Source organism: Macadamia integrifolia, unplaced genomic scaffold (genome assembly GCF_013358625.1).
Source record: "Macadamia integrifolia cultivar HAES 741 unplaced genomic scaffold, SCU_Mint_v3 scaffold22, whole genome shotgun sequence".
NCBI lineage: Eukaryota > Viridiplantae > Streptophyta > Magnoliopsida > Proteales > Proteaceae > Macadamia > Macadamia integrifolia.
The window spans coordinates 362,753-380,602 of record NW_024868566.1 but is presented as its reverse complement, the minus strand read 5'-3'; the positions used below and the strand labels follow the sequence as shown (position 1 = coordinate 380,602).

Sequence of the window (17,850 nt, the reverse complement as noted above, 5' to 3'; positions counted from 1 at the left end):
GCGATACAAGGTAGTTGCCAGTCAGGAGCATACCGGTCCTTATATGTATACTTTTGTACCCGGTAAGCCCCTATTAATAATCCCCTATAAACCCAACACCATAACCAACCTCGGCCACATAGGGTTTGTCACAATAACAGAATCTCCCACAACCTCTGCCTCGTCGGACAGTGGGATTAGCCAATTCCTTTCCCCTATTGGCATTGGTTATAGCACCCCGGCTATTTTCCTAGCCCCAATGCAATTTAATATGAATCTTATCACATCACAAATACAAGGTGATTATGATTGGGAATGCAGTACTTGAATCTCCCACAACCTTGGCCTTGCTGCACCCACAACTATGACTACACACTCACTCTATGGGGGAATTATGCAGTACTGGTGTCTCCCACAACCTCGGTCACACTGCATCCCATTCTTCAACGCCAACACCAACACCAACACCAACACCAACACCAACACCAAAATCAATATGCACATTTAAATTCTCAAATAGTAACAGGTTCATAATGCACAATTTATGATCACACGCATATATAACATGTTATAAACACTCCTTAAAATAATTCACAACACCCACTCACCTTGTGATCCTATTTGTTACGTATTGCCGATGGTCCATAGTTCAAAATTTCGGTATTTTTTTTTTTTTTTTTGTCGAAACGAAATAAGGCACGAATCAATATATGTACCATATTTCGGTAAGATACTGAAACGATACAGTCCATGCCTTATAAATACAACATTTCGTTGAGACAGAGTCGAAATTTTGGTATCGTTTCAGTATCTCGCCGAAATTTTGACTCTATCTCGGTGGTTTCGGTTCCATTTTCATATTTTGAAGGAAAAACACTCCAACAAGCCTCTAATTAGCCACATCATCACACATTTTGATTTCTATTGGACTCCTACAAGAAGATCTACACATTCAAAGCTTAGGAAAGGTAAAGTTCTTTCTCCAAAACCTTTTTTTTTTTGGTGAAATAGTACATACATACATGGTAAAATTTCCAGAACAGTTCAACGGTTGCTGCCAAACAAAGGTGCAACTATAAAACTATGTCATGTTCCAATATTGTTGCATTTTTATGTTCTAAGCATGTTTATTAACCTTAAAATAAGCTACACACCAAGTTTCAAGTCAAAATTTGGCCGTTTGACCACCGAAACAGTCAACCAAAAAAAAAAAATACACCATCTTGGTGAAATCTTACCGAAATTTTGATATTTCTGAACCCACCGAAACACCGAAATGAAACAAAATTTTGAGCCTTGCAATGGTCTCATGCCGCAATGCTTCATCACTGGACGACTCTATTCCTATAGACACATGGGGTTTTAGGTCAATGCTTAAGCATAGGGAAGGTCTCCCTATGGGTCAACTGACCATAAAAAAAAGTCAATACTGGGTTTCAGGTGGTTCACCGGTGGATGCTCACCGGCTGGAGTGACCCACCGGTGAGTTCAATAGTTGAGGAATCTGAAGGTCCACAAAAAGGGGAAAAATACCTACAAGGCTTCACCGGTGGATGCTCACCGGCTGGAGTTCACCTGGGGTTTCTCTGCCCAAATCTGCTCCCACAAGCCACTTGGGTCTATTTGAGTGACTGTATGTGTGCCCAAATACCTATGTGATGATTTTTCTAACCCCACTTCTTATTTTACCCTCTTTTGATTAGTTTACAAGTTAGTTTGAAGATTTAGGGTTAGTTTTCATGTAGGTAGCATCTATACACACTACTTAGACTAGGTTTAGTGTAGTTAGTTACTTAGATTACTTAGATTCTAGGGAATTGATAATTTTTTCCAATTTAGGGTTTAAATTGCTATAATTTGGGGAAATTAGTTTGGGTTTCATGTGTAAGGTATATAGACCCAATTTTGACGATCCTAAACCTTTAGTCTAGGTGTACTACATTTCCCAAACCTATAGTTGAGTTAGGATGGTAGGATATAGAGGATTTGGTCAATTGCCCAAATTGTAGGGTTTTGTGCTGCCTAAATTAGAGCTTTTCATGTGGGAGGTCTCCACACTCGACGGTGAGTACATGAACTAGCTAATTTAGGTTTCCAACACATAACCCCCAAGATAATCTATAAATCATGTAGGTGAACCATGGGGATTTCGGTTAGCCAATTAGACTAGGTTAAAAAATAGGGTAAGAGAGAGAGTAAGCATTCATGAGAGAGAGAGAGAGAGAGAGAGAGAGAGAGAGAGAGAGAGAGAGAGAGAGAAACTCATCTTCAATGGGGTAGGTGAGTGGAGGTGATCTCCCTTGCTTCCCTTCTTCTTCTTCTTCCTTTTGCTTTTAGTTTGATGGTAATGAAATGACTGAGCAAGTAGCTTTATTTATAGTAACTTAAGTTAATTATGGCTTGTTCGGGAAATAAATGAGTTTTCACTCATTACTAGGTTAATTCCCCAATCGGCACTAGCGGGCCCACCTCAAGGTGACCTAATACATTAATCCACTCCTTGGTAGGTTGTCCCAACCATTTGATGTGGTTTGAGGTGCATGGGTGCGAGGGCCTGGGCTCCATGGCCAAATAATCCAATTGTGGCCAGTACTCTCACTGGAGGGTGCTCACCAGCTGGTGTCCACCCACCGCTGGGTGGAATGGAGCTTGTAGCTGTGTGAAGGGTTCCTTAGTCATTTGCAAATATGTGGGCCATATCTTGGTGCATTTCACTATTAGGGTTCGGGTAGTATCCCCAATGGAAGAGAAATTCTTCAGTGGTTTGAAACCCTTCTAGTGCTTAAAACATGAGTAGCATGTGCATGTGGGGTCATCCTTCCCTTCTCGGCAGAAGACTGCTGCTACCCAATATTCATTGGTATTGGCATTCTCTTGTGGTTCACCTGTATTCAGTCACATAAGGGAATTTAGGGCATGGGTATAACATTCCCCTCTTTACAAGAAATTGTCCTTGAAATTGAACGTACCTGGTAATCCAAATATTCCAGGCTATTTTTCCTTCATCTCATCTTCACGTTCCCAAGATGCTTCTTATTGTGAGTGGTTTCTCCACTTGACTAGGAAACAGTCCGATTGCGGAGAATGTGGTCTCTCTGGTCAATGATCCTTCCGGCTACTCCACATACCTCCAATTAGAGTCTAACTCCAGAGGTGCGTGTGTCAGGACATTAGTTGGATCAGGATTGTACTTCTTAAGCATGAAAACATAAAATACATTATGAGCTCCTTCGAACTTGGGTGGCATAGAAACTCTATATGCTACTGCTCCAACTCGGCCTAGAATTTCGTAAGGTCACATGTATCGAGGACTCAACTTTTCTTTATTGCCGAATCTCTTCACTCCTCTCATTGGTGATACTTCCAAAAATATCTTATCACCAACTTCAAATTCTAAGTGTTTTCGTCTGACATCAGCATAGCTTTTCTGTCTAGATTGAGCTGCCTTGATCCTCTATCTGATCACTTCCACTTTCTCACAAGTGGCTTGTATCAATTCAGGACCCAAAATTCTTCTCTCTTTAACTTCATCCCAATATAGGGATGTCCTGTATTTCTTTCCATACTAAACTTCATAAGGTGCCATACATATTAGCATGGTAACTATTGTTGTAGAAGAACTCTATGAGTGATACATGTTGATCCCCAACTATAGCTTATATCTTACACATTGGCCCATAGCATATCTTCTAAAGTCTGTATGGTTCTCTCTGACAGTCTGTCTGACTGTGGATGGAAGGATGTGCTGAAATTCAGCTGTGTTCCCATTGCTTTTTGTAAACACTTTAGAATTTAGAGGTAAATCTGGAATCACGGTCGAAGACGATACTAGCTGGTATACTGTGCAGTCTGACAATATTGTCCTCATACAGCTCAGCCAACTTCTCCATGGAATAATTGATCTTCACAGGAGTGAAGTGGGCTACTTTTGTTAGTCGATCCACAACAACCCAGATGGTGTCATTCCCCTTCTGAGTACGAGGTAGTCATGTGTCAAACTCCATGGTCATATGTTCCCATTCACATTCTGGTTCCGGCAGAGGCTTCAGCAATCCATGTGGTATCTGTCTCTCAGCCTTGATTTGCTAGCAATTTAGACACTTAGTTACATTAGTGTCTACATCAGCTTTCATACCACTCCACCAGTAGAATTTCTTCAAATCCTTATACATCTTTGTGCTACCCGGATGAATTGAGTGAGTTGTGTGCTTCCTTTCGTATTGGTAAACAAAGCCTGTCTTTGAACTTGAGGACTCCATTCTCAATCAACTTGAAGTCCAAGTCTTTTTGTTTTCCTTCTTTTATATCATTTGTTATCTTCTGCAGATTTTCATTTGATAGCTGGACAGCTTGAATTTTCTCTATAAAAGAAGGTTGTATCACTAGTGCAACTCGGTTAATGTTACCTCATTCATCAGTAGTTCCAAATCCATTCTCGTGGTTTCACCAATCAATTGCACTTTCACAGTCAATGTTGCTAGTGACAAAGTTTGGGATTTTCTGCTCAAAGCATCGGCCGCCACATTGGCCTTCCTAGGGTGATAATGGGTGGTGCAGTTATGATCTTTCATCAGCTCTAACCATATTCTCTGCCTCATGTTCAACTCCTTTTGGGTGAAAAAGTACTTCAGATAGTCTATGATCTCTATAGATCTCACTCTTTTCACCATTGAATAGTGACGCCAAATCTTTAATGCAAAGATTACTGTTGCTAGTTCTAAATCATGTGTGGGGTAATTCTTCTCATAGTCTTTCAACTGTCGAGATGTGTATGCAACAACTTTTCCATTCTGCATCAACACATAGCTTAAGCCCAATTTGGATGCATCACTATATACTACTATTCTGGAGTTGCCTTCCTGAATAGTAAGTACTAGAGCTGACACTGATCTCTGCTTCAGCTCTTGGAAACTTTCCTCACATTCCTTAGACCATTCAAATTTCACTCCTTTCCGTGTTAGTTGGGTCATATGAGCGGAAATCCATGAGAAATTTTCTATTAACCTTCTGTAATATCCTGCTAGCCCTAGGAAACTACGGATCTCACACATTCTTGGGTGCTTCCCAGTCCAAAGCAGCTTTCACCTTTCCAGGATCAACTTCAATGCCCTTCTCTGAGACAACATGCCCTAGAAAGTGTACTTGAGAAAGTATAAATATATAATCCCATTGTAGCCTGTTGCTACTACTGCTATTTGTGTTTTCTCCTAATGGTCTTTAATTTGTCTCTTTCTGCCATATAATCTACTGTTGACTCTCTGACAACAGGCTCCATGCACCTATCCTTTATGATATACTGAAATTGAAATCAGAATCATCGAAATATTTTGGTTTCAGTGATGAACAAAATGGAGCCTAAGATTAAAACTAAATCGATCTCATCGTGGCACATAATGTGTTGCTGAATCTTCTACTACAGGTTCCAAGCTGACACCTCTACCGTGATCACCAAAATTGAAATTGGAAGCACAATTTTTTTTTTTTTTATTTCAATGATGATTGAATTGGAACCTGAAATCGAACATGGTTTTTTGTCATGAAGGAGTTTGTTTGTTTTGTTTGAACTTCAGTTGGGGATTTTTATGTGGTTGGGTTCATAGTTGTCACGGCGTCTAGGTAAACTAAGGCAGTAAAGGCACACAAAATTTAAGGCGACACCAGCAAAGTGCCTAGCAACCTGGGCTCCAGTCTAGGCAAAGCCGCCTGGACTCCTACGCATCGTCTAGGCGATGTCTTGACAATTATGGTTGGGTTTGGGTTAATTCTTATTTTATTTTTGATTAGCAACAACAGAATTTCATTCATTTATAATAAGTAAATTGCAATTATGTATCCATCTTTACAATGGTACCCCCTAGGAGAAAACAATCAGAGATTGTACATGACCTCCTATTCAAAAATCCACGTCTTTCATAACTTGAGTTAGACCAATTTGAAACTTAGGAAGAAAGGGCTCCCTCAGAGAGATTTGTCTTCATGTTCTACTTACAACCTGTATCACTGTGTCCGCAGGACATGGGGGATTTGGTCGTGTTATGTTGTGCAGAAATAAGCTAGATGGAAGACAATATGCTGTGAAGAAAATTTACCTGATGGACAAGAGTCCTCCTGTTAACAATAGAATATTGAGGTAAGCCTTCCATTATTACAATTTACCAGTAGAACTAAAATCTTTCCCAAGCAAACTTCTTCATTAGATTTCTGAACTCTAGTTACATACAAGTACTCTTATTTTTATTACTGTCAACTCATTTCATTATCTGCTGTTTCTCCTTCTATCTATGTCATATTTTTTATTTTATGCCATAGAATTATTTCATGTTTCAAATTCAAAGTAAATTACGACCTCTGGTAAACCATGGCTTTCTCATCCCAATTCAAATTGGCATTGTAATATTAGAACCTACGTTTACACTCCTGCACTAGTATGAAATCCTATCTCAATTATCGGATCAATTGCTTGTGGCAGGAGGGAAGGAAATGTCAAGTCAAGTTTCTGTTTAAATCCTTATTACATTGTAACTTGTTTGGAAGCTCAAATATTCACCTCCTTACCATGGCATTGCTTTGACCTTCAAGTCTTCAATTAGCTGCAATAAATCTTCGTCTTTTTTTGGTTGAATCAATGAAAACAAGTCTGTAGACTACATAGTTGTCACGGCAGCCCGAGGTGGTGGAGGGCTGCCTAAGCGCTTAGACGACAAGGGACCCACGTAGGCGACCAAAGCACCAATGTTAATTCCCCCCACTTTTCTAACAGTATTTAATATGTTAAAACTTATACATTATACCATCAAAGATTTAAAAATTAACATTAAGCCACATCATGGCAGAAAACAAATTTTATTTGAATGAGATTGACAAAATAAATTTTTTTTTGGATGAATAAATTATATAATTACGCAATGAGAGGTATATATAAGGGGGGAAGAAAGAGGGGGGGGGGGGGGGAGCAGCTACAAGCAAAAAAGGGACAAACCACTGGGAACAAGGAACAAATAGGGGGAGGGAGACCAAAACACTAGCCGAAAGCCAACAAGGGGAGGGGGGGCGTGGCTAGGGGATAAAATAGATGGTGGGAGACCTTAGGAGACAACAATAAGCCTGTTCCTTAGGGAGTCCCTAATAGATCTATGCTTAAGACAAGCAAGTTTGGAGCTGACGTCAAATAGATGGCATTGCAAGTCTTATCATAGGAGCGAGAATTGGAAGTCCACCTACAAAGATTCCGTTCCGTCCAGAGTGATTGATGGTGGCACCAGATCAAGAGCAAGCCCTTCTTCCTTACCCGCTATTGCTCCTAAATCAAACCAGTTTCTACTAACACCAGAAAATACCATGAAGCTAGTGCCAAGCCCCAGTCCGACCCTCACATGCATCTGGATCATTCTGCACATTCCTCTCCCTCCCCACTCCTACCAGCGGTGAAACAAGTGTCTTCCTCCCTCTGGTTTGCCTTGCTCCTCTTCCTTGGAACAACAATTGCCGCATTTGACCTGTCCTGATGTCCCAAGGCCTTGTTTGGAACCTCAGGGGCCTGAACTCCCCTCAGAAGCACGTTGCTATTCGCCTACTCATGAAAGAGCTCTACCCTGCTTTTCTTGTCCGCTGGAAACGCTTGTAAAAGTTTCCTCTGTTGCTCGGATTACCTCCACTATTGCCCCTGGTTGGTCCTTATTATCATCCAGTCTCATTACCCAAACGGCTAATTGTTTCCTCTGGGATAAGACTAAGAGATCGGTCTCCTTGTCTTCTTCCTCCCACTAGTATCTTCACCTTTCCATTGTGATATTGCCTGCAGCTACTCCTTTCTGCTTTCAGTCATTTATGCCTCTGATTATATGGTTGGTAGAGATGTCTTATGGAATGACCTACGTCATATAGCCGGTCAAATTGGTTCCCGGCCTTGGGAGATTTGTGGGGACTTCAATATTGTAAGGCTTGGCCATGCTGTAAATCTTGATGCATTTAATGAATACATTGACGATATCACTGTGGATGACCTCATATGGTCTAGCACTAAATACTCTTGGAATAATAAAAGATCGGGTGATTCCCGCGTTGCTTGTAAATTGGATAGAGTTCTTGTGAATGAAGCTTGGCTTCCTTCATTCCCTTCTTCCCATGCTTCCTTTGAGCCTCCAGACATATCCGACTATAGCGCCATATCCTTATTTTTTTTTTAGGTAAATTAGTAAATGCATTAAAAGAAGGCGGGTGGGAGAATATATCCCCTAATGGAGATTACAAACCCTATAAGGTAACCAAAGTCCAAAATGATAGCATCTAAGGCCCAGTGGGCATGAGGAGTGGAAGACATGTCACTTGAGATATGTCTAATACAACTCAAAGTCCACAAGGGCAAAATAAAGGAGCCAGAGGCCCAACAACATAAAATACAAAAGCCCAACATGGGCTGACAAGAACCCAGAAGCCCAAAGGAGGAGGGGCAAACAGGGATAAAAAAGGGAAAAAGAGGTAGGGTTCCACCAAACCCGTCCAGCGGATCTCAACATTATCACTTCCAACCGCCAAGACAAGCATTGAGGTTTCGGTAGAAACCGCAAGCACGGCGGCGGGGCATAGGCCTTACAGAGGGCCACGGCTAAGAGAGAAGCTGGCCTCGCGGAGGAGATAACCGCAAAGGGGGGCACCGACCTTTCGAAGGGCAACGGTGAGGTGACTGTGGCGAGCCAAGAAACCACCAAGACGAGCTAATCGATCAAGGAGCAAACGTGAGGAAACGTTTGGTCAACCAAGGATCTAAAGAGTACAAGTCGAGGTCATTGGCGCAATGGCATACTCAAGTAGTGCAATGACTCAAGGATGAACGGCAACAGGTTGGGCGAGCATCGACAGATGGGGGAGGAGCCAACGAAGTGGTTAGAGAGCAGGTTAGAGCAGCGGAGGACGGCGATAAGCGAAACCCAATCGAAGCAGCAACTCAAGGAAGAAGAAGAGCAGCGGTAGGCCCAGAGAATGCTGGCGGAAGAGGGAGCCAACGAGTCCTACAGGGAGGATCGGGGGGATTCAAGACCATCACTGGACTAGGGTCGAGACGGGAGTGGAAGGGATGGGGAGACGGCAATGGGTGGATCACGGCCTCCTGTAAGAAAAAGAGAGGATGAGGGGGAGGGGGAGGGAGAGGGAGAACAAGAGAAGAAGGAGAAGAGAGGAAGCGTAAGGGGGGGAACAACCTGGCGTGCGGCCAGGCGGCGTCACTATTTGCTTCTCCTTTCTCGAGCGATAAGGTTTTTTTCTTCCTCTCCAACAACTGCTATGGACTCATTTGCCCCATATCCCTCTTAATTAATCCCTACACCTCTTTTGGCCCTAAACCACATAAATTTTTTGACATGTGGATCGACCATCTTGACTACCATTCCATTGTTAAGGATGCTTGGACCAAGCCTGTCAATGCCTTCCATGGTTCAAGAACTTGATCGAAACGGTTTCCCAAAGTGTCGAAACGATATGTCCTATGACTTTTAAAAGTCATAGGTTTTGATGAAATTTCCCATGTTTTGACCGAAACATGGGAAATTTCGACCAAACCAAATGGTTCGACTTGAACCCTCTCTTCTTAGTTTTTTCTCCTAGGAGTGGGAAACTTGGGGAAATAGTGGAGATTTCTATTTTTTGCCTAACAAAGTTGAATCTAAGGGTGGTTCTTGCTTCATCTGTATAAGAAAGACAACTTGGACCAAAAAGGTAAGTCCCAACTTCCCCAAAAATCAATTTTTTTTTTTATAGAATATACTTGTAAATAGAGTAGAATTATGTAATTTTTTTATATGTTACTTAGGAGGACCTAATTTACGTATACACGGTGGCTAAATTTTTTTTGCATGTTAATTTTTTTTTTCCTATTTTTGAAAATGCATTTACCTATAACATATTTCTGTCAACAACTTAGCGTAATGATATGGTACCTTTGGTTCACCACATATATATGACTTTATGTTTTTTTAATGAAAGTAATGAAATGAATGTGTTAGAAATGTCTAAAATAGGATGTACACAAAAAAATCAGGAAAAAAACACTGTTTGGGGGGTCGAAACCTAAGTTTCTACCAAACCGGGAAAAATTCCCTAGTTTCCTTCAAATTTCCCAGGTTTCGACTGAAATTTCGGTCTCCCCAAGGGTCGAAACCCGATACCTTGAACCTTGATGCTTTCTCCACTTCTCTTTATAGATTTGGCCAGAAAGCACTGGAATGTGAAAGATGCCCTTAAAAGCCTGGAATACTAACTCCTTCGAGAATATCTCTTTTAAAGTTATTGATTGCAAGAATTAGCTCACTTCCATTAAGATCTAGCTCCAGAATGATCATCTTAACTCATCTCTGGTTGATGAAGAAAATATTGAGTCGGAAAACCTTTCCTCTCTGCTTGCTAAATAGGAAAGTTTTTTGAGACAGAAGTCAAGGATCAGTTGGTTGGAATTGGGTGATGCAAATTCAGCCTACTTCCACCAATCTATGAAAGCTAGAAACAACTTCAAATCCATTCCAAAGCTTACTTCTTTGGAGACTTTCCAAGTCTTTAAAGTTGATGAGATTAAAGCGGTTGCTGCTGAATACTTCAATAACTTATGTAGCCTTGCCCACTTGCTGGCCTGCCCCATCCTGATGGCATCATAAACAAATCCATCCTTGAGAACATGATCAATTTGCTTATGGCCATCCCCTCTCGTGGTGATATTGTAGCTGCTATTCTCTCTCATAAAGCAAGCAAAGCTCCTGGTCCAGATGGATTCAGCTTGGTTTTATTTCCTCTTCTTGGGAACTTGTCAGAGAGGATTTGATCAAAGCGGTTAAGAAGCTTCTTCTTCAACCCAAGTCAGATCAAATGAATCAACCATACTTTCCTCTGCCTCATTCCTAAAAAAGAGGGAGCTGATACTATGAATGACTTCTGGCCAATCTCTCTTTGCAACCTTCTGTGCAAGTTTGTTGTCAAGATCCTTTCCAACAGATTAAACCTGTTGATTGATTCCCTTGTTACTGATAACCAAACAGCGTTTATTCCTGTCAAAGTATTGGGGGCAACATTCTCCTATGCCATGAGATTTTTAGAGGTTTTAACAGAAAATCTTACTCCCCTGCTGTCCTCATGAAGATTGAAATACACAAGGCCTTTGACTCTGAGATGGGATTTCATTTGCCTCAATTCTGAACAAAATGGGATTTCCGCCTGTGTTCTCTAATTGGATTTACCAATGTGTCGCTTCCCCTCGCTTCTCGGTCTTGGTTAATGGTAGCCTGGCTGGCTACTCCTCCTCTATGGGAATTCGCCAGGTTGCTTCCTATCTCCTTATATCTTTTGTCTGGCTATGGAAGTTCTCTCCAGAGGTTTGCAAATTTCCACCGATTAACATCTCATTTCGCCCATCCCAATGTGCAAGACCGCCAAGATTACTCATCTTGCATTTGTAGACGATCTGATGATCTTCTCCAAAGCTGATGCTACCTCCTTGGATTCTATTATGCAATGTTTGAATTAGTTTGCTTTATGTGTTGTTTCCGCATCAGCCTTAGTAAATCTTTTATCTTCATGGCTGAAGTTTCTAAAAATGCCAATGCCTCTTTGCTTGAGAAGACTGGTTTTGCCCTTAGTCATGACTCTGATCCCTGCAACGCTGCAAGGTTCTCCGTGCATCACTGCACCCCAATGCTTGATCTCATTAGAAAACGTCTCTAACCTTGGAAAGGAAAGCTGCTATCCTTTGCATGTTGGTTGGAGCTTATTAGATCTTTTTTTCAAGCCTCATACATCTTTGGTCTGGTATCTACATGTTGCCTAAATCCATCATTCTAGCTTGAATCCGTTTTTGCTTCCTTCCTTTGGAAATGAAGCGAATGCTCCAAATTTCATAGGCTGATCAGCTGGGCTGTTGTTTTCCTCTCCAAATCTGAAGGAGGGTTGGGTTTGAGATGCACCAAAGATGTCAACACGGTGGGTATTATCAAGCTAATATGGAAATTGGTCTCTAAGAAGAATAAGATCTGGGTTGATTGGGCTTACTCATCCATTCTCAAATTTGACACCTCTGGGACTGTGCGAATTCTTCTGATGCTGCTTATTGGGTTTGGCGCAAAATCTTCTCTCTTAAACCTCTTGCCTCTGAAGCTATCTCCCCTCAGATTGTGGATGGATCCTTTACTTACCTTTGGCTCAATCCTTAGAATCCTAAGGGTGTTCTTTCCCATATGCATGCTCTTGTTGCTGATATCTTAACCTCTGGTAATTGGACCCCCAGTCCCTTTTTTTTTTTTGTTTGGATGAATAAAAATATCATTGCTAAAAGAGGAGAATAATATATAAGGAGGGAGAAAGGGGGGGAGAAGCTAAGCCTGACAAGAGAAACAAAAGGCAGGAGGCCAAAGCAACCAGATACTAAGCCATTACATTAGGATAACAAAAGGGGAGTGGGGAATTACAACATAGGGGGGAACAAGTTTTTTTTTTTTTTGGGGGGGGGGGGTGGGGGGGATGATGGAAGGGGGAGACCCCAGGAAGCAACAGTTAGTCTGTTCCTAGGGGTATCTCTAACAGAACAATGGCGAAGGCATCCGAGTTTGGAGCTTACATCAAAGTAGATGGCTTTCCAAATCTTATCATAAGATCATGGGTTGGAAGTCCATATACAAAGCTTTCGCTCCATCCAAAGATGGTTGATGGTAGCATGGAAGGCGAACTTCGGGCCTTGTCACAGATGGAGGATCCGCCAAACGTCATGTCGACCCAGATCCATTCTTGGATCAAAGGGAGAGGGCTTCTGCTGGAGGGCCTTTTTCTTGATGGAAGAGGAAAAGGGGCAAGAGAAAAAAAGGTGGTTAGAGTCTTCAGTGCCATCCAGCAAAGGCAACAGGGGGGGGAGACTAGAATGTGCCTGGAGATAAGGAAGGTCTGATTGGGGAGACAGTCAGAGATGAGTTTGGAATGTGCCCCAGTCACTTATGATGCCTAGCTTGTGGAGTTTGGAACTCTTTGCCGGTCGTCCCTGGATCTCATCAGAGGAGTGAGGATTCTATTGTTTAGACCCCATCCAGCTTCGACCTTTTTAGTGCTATGGCGGCTTGGAATTTTGTTAGGGCTCATGGCTTTACCTCCCCTTGGCACAAGCTTATTTGGTTCAAGCATTATATCCCTCGCCAAAGTTCTATAGCTTGGCGAGTCTTCACTAATTGCTTGCTTACGCATGCTTTCCTTATGTAGAGAAGAATTACGGCTCCCCCTCTATGCTATCTTTGTGGTGCTCATTTTGAAGATATTGATCATCTCTTCTTTGATTGCCTAGTATCCGCCTCCATCTGGAAATTGGTGTTGTCCAAATGTTTGCCTTCTTACAGGAGAATCCTCCCCTTCTAGAGGGAGTGGATTTGGGTGGATATGACGTTTCAGGGGAAGACCATTTGTGATATTGTGGGCAAGCTTGCTTTCTGTGCTTATATCCTAAACCAAATTTGGATGGAAAGAAATCATAGAAAATGGACCTCCAATTCTAAGCCGCTTGGGAAGATTTAGGGCTCCATCTTCTTTGATGTTAAAAGCAAGATTTTCAATGTAATCTCCTCTTGTAATCCCTCCCCATGAAACTGTCACATTGTTGCTTCCTGGGAGCTTCCAAGCTCCGTGATCAGGGCCGCAACTCCTCTTTGAGGGTTGTTTTTGCTGTCTTTTTTTCTCTCCCACCCTCTCTAGGAGTAAGTTTTTTCTTCTCCTTTGGTAATGAATTATTTATTCACAAAAAAAAAAAGGTCAATTCCAAGTAGGGTTCCACAAACCCTAACTATCGAATCAACCTTCATCTTCCAAGCTGCCAAAACGAGAATCAGATCACCACCAGCAAGAGGCAACCACGACCGAGGGCACGACCAAGTGGGCAGCTGGCCAAGCAGAGGTGACTGCCACGGCAAAGGGGCGCCGGCCTTTTGGAAGGCGACGACAAAGGGGCTTCCATCCGAGCATAGTTGGCAGCCTTGCAGGCTACTGGCCATGTAGCTGGTAGCAAATCGGCTGTTGGCCGAGCTCGCTAGGAGGAAGGCGAATGGCGGCCGTTGGCAGCAGCAAGCCAGCTGGCGACCACACAACAGTGCAAGATGATGACCGGTGAAGAGCAGGCGAACGGGGTTGGAGGCAACGAAACTACTGGCCCAACCAGGCTAACCAAACGAGCCTGGAGACAGGCCTAGCAGGAATGGCAACCTGCGGGGCTGGCAGCCTAGGTGCATCTCCAACCGAGACAACCTAGCTCCAAACAGAAGAAGAAGAAGAGAAAGAGAGTGGAGGAGAAAGAAGAGAGAGCGGGTGAGAGGGAAAGGATGAGAGAAGGAGAAGGGAGGGTGAGAGGGGGGCGGGGAGCAGCCCAGCCTCACAGTTAGGCTGCTCCAGAGTGGCGACTTAGGGATTCCTTCGCTCCTTTGCTTACAGATCGCTTAGGGTTCCTTCCTTATTGCTCTGTTATCCCGATGATCCTAAATCTTGAAAGCTCCTTGACTTAAGTGCCATAAATGGGGTACCACAATGATAAATCCAGTCTGCAATTTGACTATCAACTCTGATTTTTTTCTTCTGTTGTTCTGAGCTAGTTTGAGTAGCACCTTTAAGCTGCCTCTCAGCAACCGCTTGTTTAGGAGTCCATCTCACATGAGCATCCATGGGACACCTTACTTGTGGCTGAATGACAATTCTCTTTTTCTTAGCAGCTGTCCTAGAGCTTGGAAAAACTTTGTTAGAAGATTGGGACCTACCAGATTCAGACTGTATCCGCTGAGTTTGCTCTTCAAGCTCTACATATGTCTCTCCTCCCTCATCAACATCATCATCGTCATCGAGAAAAACCAACTTCTTATTGTGCATAAAATTGGGATGCATCTTTGCAGCAATTGCTTCAGTTGTCTTGGTGCACTTAGCATCATTTCCATATCCACCCACCGAATGTTTCTTTAACCTTTTAATTCCCCCTTTGAGATCCTTTTTACGAAGATTGCATTTGACAAGGTTTTTGTCTACAAGATCAGGGTAATATCTGTATTTCCACCGAGGGTCATTAGATTTGACCTTCCTCTTTGGGTCTTTGCTTGGATCGTACCCTACAATGCTTGCATTATCACCCCCACTAATAGTGCCATCCAGTGTATAATAAAAAATGGATACCTGTAAAGGAACACAAAGTTCTGAGATCAAATATCTTCCACTCAAGCAGGACGATCTCTCATATCTGATGTAACATGCCACTGGATTGTATATTCGTATTGTGTTTCAGTATGTTCGCTTGTTTCCAAAAGCTCATCCATTCTACTTTCCTCACTTTTTAGTTTTGGTTTAATAACTTTTTGTCAGTCTTTTCCCCTTTCATTTCATAGTAAATATTGATCCTTCAAGATTTTGTGACTGGATTTCATTCAGAAGTTGGATGTACCACTCCCATCTCTTCTCATGTATTTCTTATGTGTATTGGGGAGGGGGGGTTGTCAACCATCTATTTCATTATTAGTCCTTTGCTAAATAGGTTGAGTTCCACTTTTCAATTTTTTTTCCGATGTGTTAGATTTTTTTTTTTTTTTTTAATTGTAAAATTATGTTTCTAATATGGCATGGGTGCCTTGTGAGAAAAATGGGTAGATTCTTTGGGAAGGAATCTTATTAGCCACATTTTCGTGCTTACGGAAGGGGTGAAATACAAGACTATCTAGTGTCTAGTTTTCTGATTTCCATATGGTACTTGACAAAATCAGAAACATAGTCATTAAGGCGTTGCCAAAGAGTTAAGGCAGTATGGGTAGGCTAAGGCAGTCATGCGCTTTATGGGTTTCACGTAAGACGACCGCCTTACTGATGCAGTTGGGCGTGGGATGATTTGGGAATAATCTTTTAGTTATTTGATTTGTTTCCTTTAATTGTTAGTGTAGGGTGTGGTCAAGTTAGTAGGAAGATTGAATTGTTTTTTCAGTTGCCAATTTAGGGTAGTTTCCATTTTTAATTAGCTTCCAATGTTATGCTTTTATTTTTCTTTGTATAGCCATGTAATGGAGAATGATTCAGATTTGAAGAATTAAAAGTCGATTGAAGTTTTTTGGGCTTGAAACCATGGCTGCCGTGACCACATACCCCTCTCTTTTCTGAACTTTATCTTCTCCTCTTCTCTTCCATCTTCTCTTCTTCCCTACTTCTTATTCTCACGTTTGTTTACCCTTTGTTTCATTGGTTACTGTTCACCTTCTCTGCTGGGCGGTAAAACCAAACTACAACAGGGAGCTTGCTGAACCCTTGTCCTTTTACCGATTGACTCAGAGTCTTAAGTCGAAGGGAGCTGCCTTGAAGGTAACTCAGACCCTAGAGTATTACCTCCCAAGCTTGGTCCTGCTGCGAGGAATCGAGTCGAAACCAAATCTGGTTCTACAACTTGCGCCAGGATTGACTGCAGTAGCGTAGTTCACGTTTCAGCTTCTCCGTTTGAAGATTGGCAGCTTGGATTCAACACGGTTGGGGAAGACATACCTGTTCCCAGATTTTTTGTGAGGGTTAGAACCTTGGTCAGGCAGCTGGATCGATTTTTGGGTTCACCTTCACACCCATGATTTTGCTTATCGTGAGGAAGAAGAAGATGATTCTCTATGTTACAAGGACAGACTATTATAATTACATAAACCCCCCCCCCTTTGACTGAACTTTTGTTCTATAATCTCACTTTCTTTAAATTTCCAGAATAGTCCCTTATGTTAAAGTTTTAGTTCCAGAACTACCCCAGTTGCTATCTAGTTACTTCTAAAGCCCTGTTTGTTTCTTATGTTACGGAATTGCTACCCAAACTTTTTTTTTGAACTATCTATTATTCTTGTGGGCCCATAAGCGATCCGATTCCGGTTTTGGAACGTGGATCCGCATCACTTACGACCAAGGTAGACACCTTTTATGTTTTTGTTTTTGTTTTTTTTGTTTTTTTAATAAATATATTACCATAGATTCCATATCTTTTGTTGTGATTGGCAAGTCTATGGAATTCTATACACTTGAGAACTATGGGATCATGTCTATATAAAGTAAAAGACCATACTTTGGTTGAACAAATCACAAATCCACAAAATCCTTTTGGCTGTTTTCATCTTCGTTTGGGAGAAGTAAAGCATCAGTGTTCCTTCCTCCGTCGATTCCAACTCTGGCGACTCTCCTCCAGCGATTCTTTCTCCAATGAGTCTTCCTCAAGCCATTCTGGCTCCAGCAAGGTACTCTTTTTTTTTTTTTCTTCTTCCTTTTCCAATTCTCTATTACTGAACTAAGATCTCTTTCTCATCTGTTTTTTTTTTCTTCTTCTTTGTTTCTATTCCTCTTTACTTAATCCCTTCTTCTCTTCCTTCATTCTTCCTCTTTCCATTCCAGCAAGACTTCCGTCTCTTCTTTTATTCTTTCCTGGTTTTCTTTTCCCATTCCAGCAATACTGACCTTAGTAGTAGCCATAATTAGAGTAAAAATATAGTAGATAACCTTAGGCACTAATTTCAGCCTCATAGAGGTATGTGTAATAAATACTTATGAATTTTGACAGCCTTTGCATCATTATATTTATGATGATGTTTCATAGTTACATTATAAGCTTTGATAAAGATCAACTTAGTTTATTCACTTTATTGATTTGTTTTTCTGATGAATATCTTGCATTGATATGAATCTTTAACCTTTATTTATTATTTACCATATAATTTGAATTATATAATTTTTAATATAAAATGGTTACCTAAAAAAAAAAAAAAAAAAAAAAACAACACTAGAACAGTTTATTCAATAAGGCGACGCCTTATGCCCGTCTATTGCCAAAGCGCTTCGGAAGACCCTCAAGCGCCTTGGACACCTTCCCGCCTTAATAAC

At 41.6% G+C, this 17,850-nt stretch overlaps 1 protein-coding gene across 10 annotated transcripts in view; it reads left to right on the top strand.

The window, feature by feature from the left end:
* LOC122066027 (eIF-2-alpha kinase GCN2) overlaps positions 1-17,850 on the top strand; it is a 179,517-nt gene that overhangs the window by 39,439 nt on the left and 122,228 nt on the right. For all 10 annotated transcript variants that reach the window (XR_006136198.1, XR_006136197.1, XR_006136196.1 and 7 more), the window contains one exon: positions 5,992-6,109. Coding sequence is in view for 6 of the 10 variants with exons in the window: in XM_042629852.1 (XP_042485786.1) it covers positions 5,992-6,109 (118 nt within the window). In the remaining 4 variants the exon portion in view is untranslated. The remainder of the gene's footprint in view (positions 1-5,991; positions 6,110-17,850) is intronic.